Raw genomic sequence first — 16,214 nt, 5'->3', positions numbered from 1 at the left:
TGTATTGTGATCAGATCACAAGTTTCTGAAAAGTCCAAGAGCTGTGAATTTTCAGGGCCGTGCTGGAATGATGTTATGTTCTCAGGGTCCTGAGCCCTCATCTCATTACTCCCCTGAAAGTATTTTCTGAGGGTGAGATTTCTGATTAGTCTGTTTACATCCAGCATGGTCCTGAAAAGATCAAATGAGCAAGAAGGGGCAAAATTTAAGCCCAGACTGAGTACTTTCAATTGTGTGTGTGTCAAAGTAATTGAGGAGAGATTAATAACATTATACTCTTTTATTGGTATTTCGTTGCTCTGTTTCCTCTTTTGGGATACCTGTTCTGTTTGTGCTGACCTATTCCAGTTTTGTCCTGAGCTTGGTGAAAAACCTGCTCGAACTCCCTGCGGTCTTCCCCCACATTGGAAATATTGCTAATTATCTGTTGACTGGTACTGCCCACATACTTGGATACTGTGCCACTTTTCTGTGTGCTTTGTGGGTGAGGATTACTTTTAGGATTGCTTTTGCTCTGTTTTGTTTGTATTATCTCGGGGGCACTTTCTTGAAGTGTAACCTGCTTGTGTGTATTTTTTAGTATCCCCTTGGGTGCAATCTCCTGCTCTTCCCCACTTGAGGCTCCCATTTCTCCTCCTGACTCAAACTCACTATCTGTAGTTCTGCCTGGGCCTGTATGAGTACTGTTAGAGTTAGATTTAATCCCTCTCCCTCTTCCTCTGTTCCTGCTCCGTGATCTCCCTCTCCTACTATTAGACCTCCCACCTTGTCTCCTATTGGTGTGACTCCATATATAAACTGATTGTGTATCATAATCAAGTTGATCTCTTTGATACTTTATATGTTTACGGTTGAGGATAATGTTTTTAGACTCTGTGAGTGCAGATCTTAAAATGCAATCGAATTTGGGATAATCTATCTCCATTCTTTTGCTATTCAATACTTGTTGCAACTCATCTATTTCTTGCCTAATATTTTCAAGCATTTTACTTTTGTAATTAATTAGCAAATTCATTAATCTTAGTGAGCATTCTGTTAATACAAAGTTCCATTTGGTAATAAATTCAGAGTCCTGTGTTTCGAATGTTGGAAACTTGCTTATCCTCAAACCCCTTGGTATGATGTTAAGTTTTATGTACTTTTCAAAAGTCCATATATCGAACTGGAGCTTGTGTTCCCTAACAAGTAGTTGCTCCATTCTATCAAATAATTCGCTTAATGAGTATGTGGAAATGTCCAAAGAAAATACTGTATCAAAGTCCTGGTCTCCATATCCCCTCTCAGCAGCCGGTAGTAGGGAATAAAAGTTAACTACGGACCCCTCCATTTTGTAAGTGAGCTCTTAATGTTGTGCTACACAGTAATGTTGCCAGATAGCATTAAATTCAAACAACAAACATCAAAGTAGAAAGTCTGTGTTGCTACAACAAAGGCATAATATTTCAGTCCAAAAACATATGAACACTTTCTTTATGTGCTTACACTACCGTTCACTCTGAGCATAATGGAAATAATGGTGAGAGTCCATCCACCCTGTGCATTTGTCTGTGGGTCAGGTTGTGCGTTTCAGACTAAGGCTATACATCAGATGCAATATGTGTATAAGTGCTGGGGACCAGGCCCCGTGCAGCCTGTGGCCGCTTGCAACTCACGATTACTGTCGTGGCCTCTCGGTCTGATACAGCAGTCCTCCTGCTTCTCTCCTTCGGTCTCCCAACTTGCAGCTCCAGGGCTGTTTGAGATGTCTGTAGCGTCGGGAGTCCTCCGTGTCCACGTGGTAGAGTGACGTCAAATCCTTGCGCCGGATGTCTGGTACTGGCGCCGAAGTAGTTTCGTAGTGTAAGCACTGTTGCCTGTATCCTTTAGGAAGAAAGTTGCCGAGCTTGGTGACCCCGGATCCTGGCCATAGATACACAAAAAAATGAGGAAAAAATTCGATCCGTAGGTCAGATGAGTGAGTTAAAAACAACTTTATTTGTTATCCATTAAAAAGTCCCTGGAGGGGTCCTACAGCAAAGAAACATAGAGCACTGTGTACTCAAGCTGACATGTTTCGGCTGTGTGCCGTAATCATAGCTTGATTGAGTGCATCAGTGCTAACCATTTAAAAGACAATGTTAATTCTGATTGGTTAAAACATAATTACACATTTTCAATGTTAGAACTAAAGTGCTGTGTTAACCTATTCCCTGCCTGATTATTTTGTGCTGCTGACCAACTACTAACTTTTGTTGAAGAATTACATTCTTGTATTTGTATGTAAGTGTAGATATGGAAAACTGTGAAAAGTTATTTGAAAATTTGGACCTAATGCACTATATGACCATCATTAAAGTGGGTGAAATAAATTAGGTATTCTATTTTGCGTTGTTTTTAAACACTCTGTTTAGCGCATTATTTCTGTTTTGTGTATTAATTATGTACCTAAGTTGTAACACTAACTGATTGAGACTTACAAGGGATCCCACCGTTCCCTTTCAAAAGGAACTGAGATCACTTTTGGACGATGGTCTGGAGGATGGGCACCTGAATTTAAACACACATGATTTTCTTTTTGTAAAGAATCCGGTTGTGCCCATCTTCCACCATCTTCCAAAAGTGCATAAGAGCCTGACGGATGTTCAGGGACGGCCCATTGTGAGTGGCATAGGGTCCCTCCTTGAGCATCTGTCACAATGGCTTGATGCAATCCTCTATCCGTTTGTGGTCCGCTTACAGAGCCACATAAGAGATACGAAAGATTTACTGAATCTTATGGAAGACTTCAATTGGGAAAGCCATTTTAAGTGGCTGACAATTGATGTCACGGCTCTGTACTCTTCCATTCCACATGGAGAAGGCTTAAAAGCTATAGCCTTCTTTCTAGAGGAATTTTCCTATTTTGATGAAACATTTATCAGGTATATTCTGAGAGTCACTAACTTTCTCCTCAATCACAATTATTTCAGGTTTAATGAGGACTTTTTTCTCCAGAGGTGTGGGACAGCAATGGGGGCCAAATTTGCGCCCTCATACGCCAACCTTTTTATGGGTTGGTGGGAGCTGTCCCACATCTATGGAGAAGAAAATGATCATAAACTATGTATCGCCTTTTATAGGCGATACATAGATGATCTCTTGTTTGTCTGGCAGGGTACAGACAATGAAATGTCTGACTTTATGACCAAACTGAATAACAACAGCATAGGTCTCAGATTTACTCATGAGACCAATACTAGTCAGATACATTTTCTAGACCTTACCCTAACAGTTGCTGAAAATGGCAGAGTCAGAACAAGTACTTATCGGAAACCGATTACAAGAAACACTTTGCTTCACGCAAAGAGTTGCCATCCTAAGCAAGTTCCACTGGCAGTGGCTAAAGGTGAACTCATCAGAACAAAAAGAAACTGTACAGATGAGAGCACTTATCAGGCACAAAGCAGAGATCTGGAGAAGAGACTCTTGCAAAGGGGCTATCCCAAATATACTGTCAAGCAAGCGAAGTCACAGGTAGACAGACTGGATAGGAAGGCACTCTTACAGGGATCATTAAGATCCTCCAATCCATCCACCCAGGAAGGAAAAGTTACATTTGTAACAGATTATAGCACGGATTATAAGAACATCTGTGGTATAATCAACAAACACTTCCATCTACTTAAAGCTGATGACAGACTTGTAGACAGTGTGGATAGGGGCCTCAGATGCTCTTATCGGAAAAGCAAAACTATAGGAAATTATTTGGCACCCTCTGAATTGCCCAGGATAACAGGCACAGAAGAAAGCTCTTGGCTTAGGCATAGGGGGATGTACAGATGTGGTAGGGCCAGATGTAAACTGTGTGACAAAGCCATTATCTCGAATGAATTTCGTTCAGAAGTCACAGGTGAAGTGTTTAAAATAACCTCCTGCCTAAACTGTACATCCTCCTATGTCATATATGTTCTATCCTGTGTGGAATGTAAGCTGCAATATGTAGGACTCACCTCAACTGAGGTTAATGTCCGAATACGTAATCATTTGTCTACCATCAAAATGGGAGAGGCAACTACCCCCTTGGTCAGACATTTCAAAGATTCACACAATAAAAGCAGTACCACTCTGAGATGGCAAGCCATTGAAAGAATCAAAACCCCTTTAAGAGGTGGGGACAGGAATCTAATTTTGGGAAAAAGAGAGATGTATTGGATCTTTAAACTACAAACAAGAGTGCCAAGGGGTCTGAACTCCGAATATGATCTAATAAACTATTGGCAATAGTAACAAATTAATAAACAGTACTGTAGAATTATATTCATATTCACACAACATTACTAAGCAAACACTAAGTACCTCAGATTTTCAAATTCCTAAAAATCTCATAACATACTATTGGGAAAAAGCTTTGATTGTTAGACAGAACATTTAGATAAATGTGTAATACATATACTTTTTCGTACCTTAACAGTAAACAGAATAAATCACTAGAGAAGAAAAAGAAGTGTCTCTGTTATGCACTTACATAATGATATTGATTAGTAAGCATAATGTATAATAAGTCACCAGTCCAGTGAAACTTATCAGAGGTCTTCCAAGTAGATAGATAAAAACTACAACAAGAATTTTATTCACTATAGGTACGATCCTCAATCAGTTAGTGTTACAACTTAGGTACATAATTAATACACAAAACAGAAATAATGCGCTAAACAGAGTGTTTAAAAACAACGCAAAATAGAATGCCTAATTTATTTCACCCACTTTAATGATGGTCATATAGTGCATTAGGTCCAAATTTTCAAATAACTTTTCACAGTTTTCCATATCTACACTTACATACAAATACAAGAATGTAATTCTTCAACAAAAGTTAGTAGTTGGTCAGCAGCACAAAATAATCAGGCAGGGAATAGGTTAACACAGCACTTTAGTTCTAACATTGAAAATGTGTAATTATGTTTTAACCAATCAGAATTAACATTGTCTTTTAAATGGTTAGCACTGATGCACTCAATCAAGCTATGATTACGGCACACAGCCGAAACATGTCAGCTTGAGTACACAGTGCTCTATGTTTCTTTGCTGTAGGACCCCTCCAGGGACTTTTTAATGGATAACAAATAAAGTTGTTTTTAACTCACTCATCTGACCTACGGATCAAATTTTTTCCTCATTTTTTTGTGTATCTATGGCCAGGATCCGGGGTCACCAAGCTCGGCAACTTTCTTCCTAAAGGATACAGGCAACAGTGCTTACACTACGAAACTACTTCGGCGCCAGTACCAGACATCCGGCGCAAGGATTTGACGTCACTCTACCACGTGGACACGGAGGACTCCCGACGCTACAGACGTCTCAGACAGCCCTGGAGCTGCAAGTTGGGAGACCGAAGGAGAGAGGCAGGAGGACTGCTGTATCAGACCGAGAGGCCACGACAGTAATCGTGAGTTGCAAGCGGCCACAGGCTGCACGGGGCCTGGTCCCCAGCACTTATACACATATTGCATCTGATGTATAGCCTTAGTCTGAAACGCACAACCTGACCCACAGACAAATGCACAGGGTGGATGGACTCTCACCATTATTTCCATTATGCTCAGAGTGAACGGTAGTGTAAGCACATAAAGAAAGTGTTCATATGTTTTTGGACTGAAATATTATGCCTTTGTTGTAGCAACACAGACTTTCTACTTTGATGTTTATATATATATATGTAGTCAAGTGTGGACGTAATGCATGCTCAGTCAGAGCAGATGACATCACAAGTGATGTCACCGGTACTGCAGGAATAAACTTTTTGAGTGGAGGAGACTATAGGGAGTACACATAAAAAGAGCATGCACAGTGGGGCATTTCCGAACAGCGATCCTGAACGGTCGCCACTTCATGAGCTCTAGTAGATACACTGACAGTCCGCCAATTATCAGAGAAATCTTACAGCAAAACCACCCAATTTACGCCATAATCTACTGATTTCTACTGTGGGAAGCCTATATTAACTATCTGAGCTGTATTCTTGACATTAGAGCTCAGTACTGGATGTCATAGGCATAGAGCAGTGGCTCACAATAGGCAACGCTTCCTCCTCGGATCTCCGAGGTACTTGGCCTTAACTAGCTATGGCAAAGTACTCTACACATTATACTCCACTAATCTAAAAAGTAGGATGGCAATCACCGGGGTATCCAACTCACAAGATCATCGCGATCAACAACTTCAAAAGATCGAAAGCCTAATGCACTCCATGATGACAAGAGCTCCCTATGACAATCTCATATACCAGTTTGCCGGCAAACACATAACTGGGCCCAATTTGGACATTTCTACTTAGGGTTGTACTCACTTTTGTTGCCAACTGTTTAGACATTAATGGCTGTGTGTTGAGTTATTTTGGGGGGACAGCAAATTTACACTGTTATACAGGCTGTACATTCACTACTTTACATTGTAGCAATGTGTCATTTCTTCAATGTTGTCACATGAAAAGATATGATAAAATATTTACAAAAATGTGAGGGGTGTACTCACTTTTGTGAGATACTGAATATACTGTATACATAACGTATATATAATGTATTACAGTACTCATTAGCAGTATAACATAAATAATTTGACAGCAGCAGCAGCAGCAGCTCCTGCTCTTACAGATGACATTTAAAATAAATCTTTCCAATGCAAAATAAATATTTTTTTCTGTAGGTAGCAAATATGGTATTTAATAGAGAACAGCTGACAGCTTCACTGAATTCAGGGCTATACTGTTTCCTTTTTACATACCATTGTGCAGTCCGGTTGCATTTGATATTATAATTGGCACTCTGTGATTGGACACTAAATAATGTCAATCACCATGCAGGAAAACAAACCCGAAATAGATTGGCAGTCTGGGCTGTGGTCTATACGCGTCACAGAAGCTAAATTTAAACAAAGGATACCTATAGAATGAAGCAAATTAGATAATAGAAGTAAACTGGAATGTTGTTTAAAATAGTTTTCTCTATCTGAATCATGAAAGAAAATATTCGGGTTTCATTTCCATTTAAAATAATGTACCAGCACAGCAATTTTCAGAACTTTTCAAAATACTGTTATTCAGTGGTGCTTTAAAGGCAGTAATTAAAGGATGGTGATTCATATTATATGTAAGATCACCAGTGATGTTAGCAAAGATGTCATATGTCAGAGCGATAAAGTTGTTCTTTTTGTGTAATCTTTAAAGCCGGTAATTAGCAGAAATCAAGTTTTGTAAGTGTGTAATAAATAAACAAACTAGAATAAGTTTTTGTATCAGTATTTTGCTTCTAATCTCATGAAGCATGAACCAATAGAAACGTAAAAACAACCACATTAAGCTCTACTGTATGTAAACATATCTATACTAAATCGAGTGATACTGTATTTAAGTGTTTTCCATGGCTTGAGCATATTTTTTATAGAAGTGGATAGACTTGCAAGGAATATTCATTGTATCACAAAAAATAACAAGTATTTCTAGGCTACACAGTATACTTGAAAAACCCCTATTCCATAGCAGCCCCTATGCACAGATTGATAAGTCTCTAATATATTTATAATATGAATAGTTTCAAATAATTATTTCATATGATAAATTGGTGTTTGAAAAACATTCAAACATATATCTCACCGTAGCTGTAGTTTTTCGTCAGGTACATTGTTAAGGAAGGTTTAATTGTTTTGCACTTGCAACGATCTGGAAGAAAAAAAAAAAAAGACAGTATAAATAAATACAGGTTTCTAGGTATATATATATAATACATACACATATACAGTATCCCAGAAAAAAAGTGAGTACACCCCTCACATTCTTGTAAATATTTTATTATATCTTTTCATGTAACAACACTGAGGAAATTGCACTTTGCTACAATGTATAGTAGTGAGTGTACAGTCTGTTTAACAGTGTACATTTGCTGTCCCCTCAAAATAACTCAACACACAGCCATTAATGTCTAAACCGTTGGCAACAAAAGTGAGTACACCCCTAAGTGGAAATGTCCAAATTGGGCCCAATTAGCCATTTTACCTCCCCGGTGTCATGTGACTCGTTAGTGTTACAAGGTCTCAGGTGTGAATGGGGATCAGGTGTGTTAAATTTGGTGTTATCGCTCTCACACTCTCTCATACTGGTTACTGGAGGTTTAACATGGCACCTCATGGCAAAGAACTCTCTGAGGATCTGGAAAAAAGAATTGTTGCTCTACATAAAGATAGCCTAGGCTATAAGAAGATTGCCAAGACCCTGAAACTGAGCTGCAGCACAGTACGCAAGACCATACAGTGGTTTCACAGGATAGGTTCCACTCAGAACAGGCCTCGCTATGGTCGACCAAAGAAGTTGAGTGCACGTGCTCAGTGTCATATCCAGAGGTTGTCTTTGGGAAATAGACGTATGAGTGCTGCCAGCATTGCTGCAGAGTTTGAAGGGTTGGGGGTCAGCCTGTCAGTGCTCAGACCATACACTGCACACTGCATCAAATTGATCTGCATGGCTGTCATCCCATAAAGAAGCCTCTTCTAAAGATGATGCACAAGAAAGCATGCAAACAGTTAACTGAAGACAAGCAGACTAAGGACATGGATTACTGAAACCATGTCCTGTGGTCTGATGAGACCAAGATACATTTATTTGGTTCAGATGGTATCAAGCGTGTGTGGCGGCAACCAGGTGAGTAGTACAAAGACAAATGTGTCTTGCCTACAGTCAAGCATGGTGGTGGGAGTGTCATGGTCTTGGCCTGCATGAGTGCTGCCGGCACTGGGGAGCTACAATTCATTGAGGGAACCATGAATATCAACATGTACTGTGACATACTGAAGTAGAGCATGATCCCCTCCCTTCGGAGACTGGGCCACAGGGCAGTATTCCAACATGATAATGACCCCAACACACACCTTCAAGACGACCACTGCTTTGCTAAAAAAGCTGAGGGTAAAGGTGATGGACTGGCCAAGCATGTCTCCAGACCTAAACCCTATTGAGCATCTGTGGGGCATCCTCAAATAGAAGGTGGGGGAGTGCAAGGTCTCTAACATCCACCAGCTCCGTGATGTTGTCATGGAGGAGTGGAAGAGGACTCCAGTGTCAACCTGTGAAGCTCTGGTGAACTCCATGCCCAAGAGGGTTAAGGCAGTGCTGGAAAATGATGGTGGCCACACAAAATATTGACACTTTGGGCCCAATTTGGACATTTCCACTTAGGGTTGTACTCACTTTTATTGCCATCGGTTTAGACATTAATGGCTGTGTGTTGAGTTATTTTGAGGGGACAGCACATTTATACTGTTTTACAGGCTGTACACTCACTACTTTACATTGTAGCAAAGTGTCATTTCTTCAGTGTTGTCACATTAAAAGATATAATAAAATAGTTACAAAAATGTGAGGGGTGTACTCACTTTTGTGGGATACCGTACATACATACAGAAAGATAAGCACTTTCTCCAGAATGAACAGCTCAGTAGTCTGTTTTATGGTGATTTACCACCTGGGAGAAGCCTTTTATAGCTCAATTGTGATTTTCACAGAGAAGAACTTTCCTAATGTATATTAGTCTGATCCCACTTAACAAAGTCAGTCCATCCCAAAATACCAGGGAATTCTCCTCTGAACAAGGGAAATTGCAACCCCAGACGATCATTTCAGCCTTCTTTGGGCTTCGTCAATGAGAGGCAGCCATATTCCTCTGAGCGCATTTGGCAAGGAGTCCAATTTTGGCTTTTCCCATCACCGTTAGGGAGACTTCCCTAGGGTCATATTACAAATACATACAGAAAGAGAAGCGCTCTCTCAGGAACAAAAACAACAGCTCAGTAGCTTGTTCTATGGCATGGTTACCACCTGGGAGTAGCTTCTTTTAGCCCAATTGTGCTTTTCAAAGAGAACTTTCCTGAAGTATATCAGTCTGATTCTGTCTAAGGTCAGTCCAGCCCCAAAATACCAAGTAATCCTTCTCTGAACAAGGAACATTTCAACCCTAGATGATTATTTCAGCCTTTTTTGGTCTTCGTCAGTGAGGTGCAGTCATATGTGTGTATATAATATATATATATATATATATATATATATATATATTGTGTAAATAAATATAGGTGTCTGGGCATATTTCAATATATAAATACATACATATTTATATATATAGGTAGATATATTAATAAATATAGGTTTCTAGGCATATTCAAAATTACAGTTTGAATTCCTAGCATGGACCTACAAATTATTATCATAGTTGGTCTGAATAAAGTGATACCAAATTCCATAGGCTGATTACATCAGTATGGATACAAATTTATACTGATTCATGGTAAAGAAAAATAAATGTAAATACATAAAAGAGGCTAAACAAAAAAAATCAATACAAGAGGAGGGGTAAGGAGAATGAAAGTGAGGGGTAGCTTGTCATATGGATTTGTAGTTGTAGCAGTGAAACAAGGCAGTTCAATGTTTATTTTGTCAGGATGATGAGGAAACTTTAGAGCAGAGGTGGTAGTCCTCTCTAAATTTGTAGGTTTTAAAAGAGCACTTGGTAAACAGTCTGATAGAACCAGGAGCAGTGGCGTCTCCAGAAAAGACATTTGGGGTATACTTCCTGGAGGCTCACCTGTGTTTTGTGTGCAAGGCTGCAATGGGAGGAATGGGACTGGACATGCAGTGGATGATGCAAGATGTATCATGGGCAGAGTCAAGCATTTCATGGACAAGACTGGGGTGGGCCTGGGTTGAGAGGTGGTGGGCAAAACAAGGGAAGATCACAGATGGGGCAAACATGGGGGGGGGGGGCAGCCATTATGCTGGAGGGGGGGCTAGCACCATCCCTGGCCAGGAGTATCTGTAGATAAGTTAGGTAATATAGTTTGGTATAAAAATAATAAGGGCTTAATAGGTTAGGATCAGTATTTTGAACTGGATTATAAGCAGATGGGTAAACCAGTAAAGGCAATGACAGAGTAGGGTAGTGGGTGGATTAGAGGTTTAGGTGGATAACTCTAGCCTAGGTATGTAGGATAGAATGGAGAGGAGACACGGAAGGCCATTTAGGAATATAATATTTTGGTGGCGTCTTAGGTAAAGAAGGGTGGAGGTCTAGAGATAATACGTATGTTAGAATTACAGGATTTGCCAAGTCTTGCATTTGTGAAGTGAGATCACTGTGCCACAAAAATAAGTTTTTGAGAGATTGCACTCAAGGTAGTTTGAAGACGTCCAGGAGGACATTGCAGATTGACAATACACTATATGCAATCAAATACATGGCCAACAGTTATGTCTAACGTAATTATAAACATTAGAGTAAACTATCAGCCAATCCAGAGTCATTACTTAAGTAACACATGTAAGTATTTAGAGGGCAGTGTAAAAACACAATAGGAATCTGTGCAATCTGCTCTTTCAGAAAATGAAAGCTGTATTAACTTAAATTATCCTTAAGTTTCAAGATATAGCTGTTTAATGTGGAGAGGGTTTTTGTCCCTTTAATATCACAAATTATTACAGTAAATGAACACTAAAGTTAAAATTGAATTCTCATGATTGAGATAGAGTACTCAATTGTAAACAACTTTGTAATTCAATTCCATTATTTTAATGCACTCTCTTTTTATTTGCATACTTTCTGAGGTACCAGATCCTACTGAGCATGTGCAAGAAAATAACAGAATATACCTATAAGCATTTTGTGATTGGCTGATAGCAGTCACATGATGCACTAGGAGGAAAAATAGACTAATTTTTTAATTTGTCAGAAACAAATCTACTACTCATTTAAAATTCAAAGTAAGTGCTTTTGCATTGTCTTTTTATTATACATTTACTGATTATGCAATTATTAGTATTATTACTAATAACTATTAGCTTAGTTGTCCTTTAATCTTAGTGATTATGTGAAACAGGTTTGATATTAAATCTATTTCTGCAATACCTAAAACGTAGTATTAAATACAATTGTCTGTCTCAGGGATACAGTGAGTGAAGAAGTGAAATTTATCTATTAAAGAGAAATTGCAGGTGAACCTCACAGCATCAATCTTGAGGATCTTGTATCTTGAGGATTCTGGCGACTCTAAAGAGGCCTCTCCCTGTTTCCATAGAACTATAGCATAAGAACCCTCATTTTGAAAAGGTAGGAGTCCCACCATCCAATAAGTGGTTTCATGTCCTTATAGCTGTCAAGTGATCATCGTAATAATAGCAACCTTTAGCCACAAGCAACAATGGTCTTCTGCACTTGGCTGCTTATTGGCTGCTCCCCACATGCCTCTTGTCACTGGCTCACTAACTCTTTTTTTTAGCTACAAACCATTGGTGCATTGCTGCTCCGGAGTGCTAACTTCAATTATGTTTTTAACATCTTTCAAAGGGGTTAAATAGTTCTATGCGCGCAATAGTGCAATACAAAAATGCTGTAATGAATTAGATCATTTTCTTTTTGCACTTTTATATTTGTTTACATTAATACCAAACAAAAAGACATAGAGTGTAACAAATAATTAGGGGTGGGATAATGTTTTGGAGCATTCAAACAAATTAAACAATTTTTTACACATTTGTTCCTTCATTTGTTTCGATGTTGTTTGTACAACATTCTAATATTTGTTTAATGTAATAGTATTTCTAATGCTATCGTTAAATTTAATATTCAAAATTAGAAAAATTATTATCAATATATTTGTAATAGTATTTCTAATGCTCACTTTAAATTATTTAAAGGGATATGAAACCCACATTTTAAGTTACTTTTTAATTACTCTTATTATCAATTTTACTCTGTTTTCTTAGTATCTGTATTTGAAAAAGCAGGAATTTAAGCTTAGGAGTCAACCAAATTTTGGTTCAGAACCTGGGTAGCACTTGCTCATTGGTGGTTGCCAATTTTTAGTTCAGAACCTGGGTAACGATTGCTGATTGGTGGCTAAATGTTGCCACCAATGAGCTAGCAGTACCCAGGGGGCTGACCTAAATATGGGCAGGCTCCTATGCTTACATTCTTGCTTATTCAACTAAAGATACCAGGAGAGGGAATAAAATTTGATAATAGGAGTAAATTAAAAAGTTGCTTAAAACTGCATGCTCTATCTGAACCATGAAAGAAAAATTGGGGTTTTTATATCCCTTTAATATTCAAATTAGCAAACTTTAAATTTATATATTTTTAATAGTATTTCTAATGCTCACTAAAATTAAGTATTGGATTTATGCAACATTTGAAATAGAAAAATTCAAATCGATATATTAGGATCTATTATGTATCAATGTACTTTTGACACATTCGCCCATCCCTATAAATAATGCATCTACTATATATTACATTGGTCTAAAACAGGCCAGCAGCAGACATTCATTTATAACTAAACTATACATATCATAAAGTAAACAGAGTGTTTCATATTAAATGTTAGTCAAGGATAACAAAAATATGATATATATTTTTATAAGAAAAAAAAAAAAGATGATTTAACATTACCCATGTTTTGACTTTTGCAATGATTAAGTCTAGGTCTTTCCGGGACTACAACATCTTGTGTAAATTCTGTCCACTTTATATCTAAAAAGAACACAACATAATTTGCCAATGAAAATATCTGTACAATGCCAAAAAACACCAGGAGAAAGGGAGTCTTTAAACATAACTCTTCAAATGGACATGATATTTCCTTTGCTACCGCAACATAAATACATTTAATAATCTAAGCTAAATGTTGCTTAAGACCTTGTGTTTGGTTTGGCTTGACAATTTGTAAAAAAAACCAAAAATTTTTTAAATAAAGTTGACATAATTAAATTAGTGCCATAAACTGTTTTTATTTTTTAATAAGAATATTAGAAGATATATTTTCTAATACACTACACATTAGAAGGTCTCCAAAGTAAACAGAATGAAACTTCTCTTCAGAATCTTATGATTTCCTTTTAACCAGATTAGTTATTTAAACAGGTGTGAAAGACATTTCCCACAAATATCAAGACACTTGCAACGTTACAGAAATTGAGATCCTGTAACTGAGGCCTCTAAAATTCCAATGAGCTAAAAATAAGCCATTATTTCTTAGTTTATTCTGACAAAAACATCCTTTATCATTAGTATGTTGAAGACTGCACATTTCTGTATTTCTGCTGACCTAGTTTATTTAAAAGCCATACAAGCTTAAAGGGCTATTAAGCACTAAATACATTTTATAAGCACAGTACTGAGGTTATTCCCCACATCCCTGTAGTTATGTGTGCTGCCATGTTGAAATCTACCTTTCATAACATTCCAGTGCTGATGTGTTTGCACATGTGCAGCAACTCTCCTTCAGATACCTGCAGTGTAACCTAAGTTCCAAAATGGTGGCACCCATAATTAGAATGTGGTGCGTGTGTGTTTAATGTCCCTTTAAAACTGGAGCAATAATACCATAGTACAATGTATTATTGTACTATTGCTTGAACATAAGTATGTTTTAATATGCCCCCCGCAATGAGTTAAACACACAGTTTAAGTAGGGTTGCCACCTGTCCCTTAAAATACAGAACACTTATAAGTTACACATGCTGCAGGGTGTGCAGGGAGGAATATAAATAGTGCTGTCCAGAAACATAATACATGTTCCTCCCTGCACACCCTGCAGCATGTGCAACTCATAAGGGCCCAGGAAAACATGGCTGAGGTGGCAACCTTAAGTTTAAGTTACCTCCAGAAGAGCAGAGCACTACTAATTCCAGAGCTCAACATGGCCTGAAGTTTGTCTGTGCTGCTCTGGAGCTGATTTCATTTATGTTTTGTTTTATGTTTGCACAATAGCGCAACAATAATAAACCTTTTCTTAGAACACTTTCTTTTTGTTGCTCCTTTATGTCCCTTTAAATTCTTTCAAACCTGTCTTATGCTATAATTCCCCTATTTATTTCAGATGATGAGGCCTATTTATCATATGTCTGTCGGACCTGATCCGACAGTGCGGATCAGGTCCGACAAACATCGCTGAATGTGGAGAGCAATACGCTCTCCGTATTCAGCATTGCACTAGCAGTTTTTGTGAGCTGCTGGTGCAACGTCGCCCCCTGCAAACTTGCGGCCAATGGGCCGCCAGCAGGGGGGCTGTCAATCAAACTGATTGTACTCAATCGGGTTAAATTGTGGCGATTCCTGTTCGCCTCATCTTTAGACCGCTGCTTCATAACTGCTGTTTCTGGCGAGCCTGCAGGCTCGCCAGAAACACGGGACATCAAGCTGCATTCGGTGCTTGATAGATAGGCCCCAAAGTCTACTACATTTTACTATTTAAAAAAAAAACATTTTTTTTTAGACCCTTAAGGACCAGCGACGTACCTTGTGCGTTGCTAGTCTTTCTGTGGGGATTGTGCTATTAATAGCGCTGTCTTGCACTATTTCTGGTGACAAGAAGGGAGGGTATAATAGCGCCACACTATTTTAAAAAAAGAAAACCCTTAACAACAGGCGACCTACATGTTACGTTGCGGTCATTAAGGGGTTAAGGGCTTAGCCCAGTCCTGAAAACAATATTTTAACATTTATATTCCAAGGCAGCGATAAAGGAGTCAGTGTTAGATATGTATATGTATGTATCTCAATGTTAAACACCTGAGACCTCATATCTTGGAGCCCTTATAAAAAAAAAAAATATTAGATGGGATTATTATGATGGTAACAGTACTTTGTGATGTATTTTTTATGTCTTTTGTGACACTTTTTTCTTTTGTGAAATAGTTAACCATAGTTCTAAGAATGTGCTACCCCGACAAGCCTTAACATCAATTGTGCTTAAGCAATCATGTTTAATTTCCACTTGTAATATGGGCACTAAACCCAACTTGCGCAAACTCCCACAATAAACCCCTTTTTCGCTCACACGTAACTGCTAGCGCACCACTCGTAATCTAGCCCATAGTAGCTGGGCGCAGGCAGGTGGTGTTCCTATGAAATAGGTCCTTGGAGAACACAGGGAGTATTCTGTTGGGGTTTAATGCCCTGTCAGCTCTATAGACTTTGGCTAGTTAGCAGCTAATACTACTAATGCATCCTTGACTAACATAATAAGCTAATAGCTCTGTTTATTTCATTTTACATCACATATTTCAATATTTTTTAATTATAGTAAGCTGCCTACCGTTAGCATGTAAACTCCTCCCCACCTCAGCTTCCGGATTTTTAATGTTGTTATGTATAGAGCGGTCCCACCCGTCGTGTGCACAACGATCGGAAGTAATGCGCATGCGCATATCTTCAATTTCTAGG

At 38.5% G+C, this 16,214-nt stretch overlaps 1 protein-coding gene across 3 annotated transcripts in view; it reads right to left on the bottom strand.

Moving 5' to 3' along the window:
* Window positions 1-16,214, bottom strand: part of SFRP4 (secreted frizzled related protein 4) — a 139,218-nt gene that overhangs the window by 112,202 nt on the left and 10,802 nt on the right. For all 3 annotated transcript variants that reach the window (XM_053714420.1, XM_053714419.1, XM_053714418.1), the window contains exons 2-3: window positions 13,440-13,520; window positions 7,607-7,672 (exon numbers count right to left, since the gene is read on the bottom strand). In XM_053714420.1, the coding sequence (XP_053570395.1) occupies window positions 7,607-7,672; window positions 13,440-13,520 (147 nt within the window). The remainder of the gene's footprint in view (window positions 1-7,606; window positions 7,673-13,439; window positions 13,521-16,214) is intronic.

Source organism: Bombina bombina, chromosome 5, assembly GCF_027579735.1.
Source record: "Bombina bombina isolate aBomBom1 chromosome 5, aBomBom1.pri, whole genome shotgun sequence".
In the NCBI taxonomy this organism is placed as follows: Eukaryota; Metazoa; Chordata; class Amphibia; order Anura; family Bombinatoridae; genus Bombina; species Bombina bombina.
This window is presented reverse-complemented; position numbering and strand designations above follow the sequence as displayed.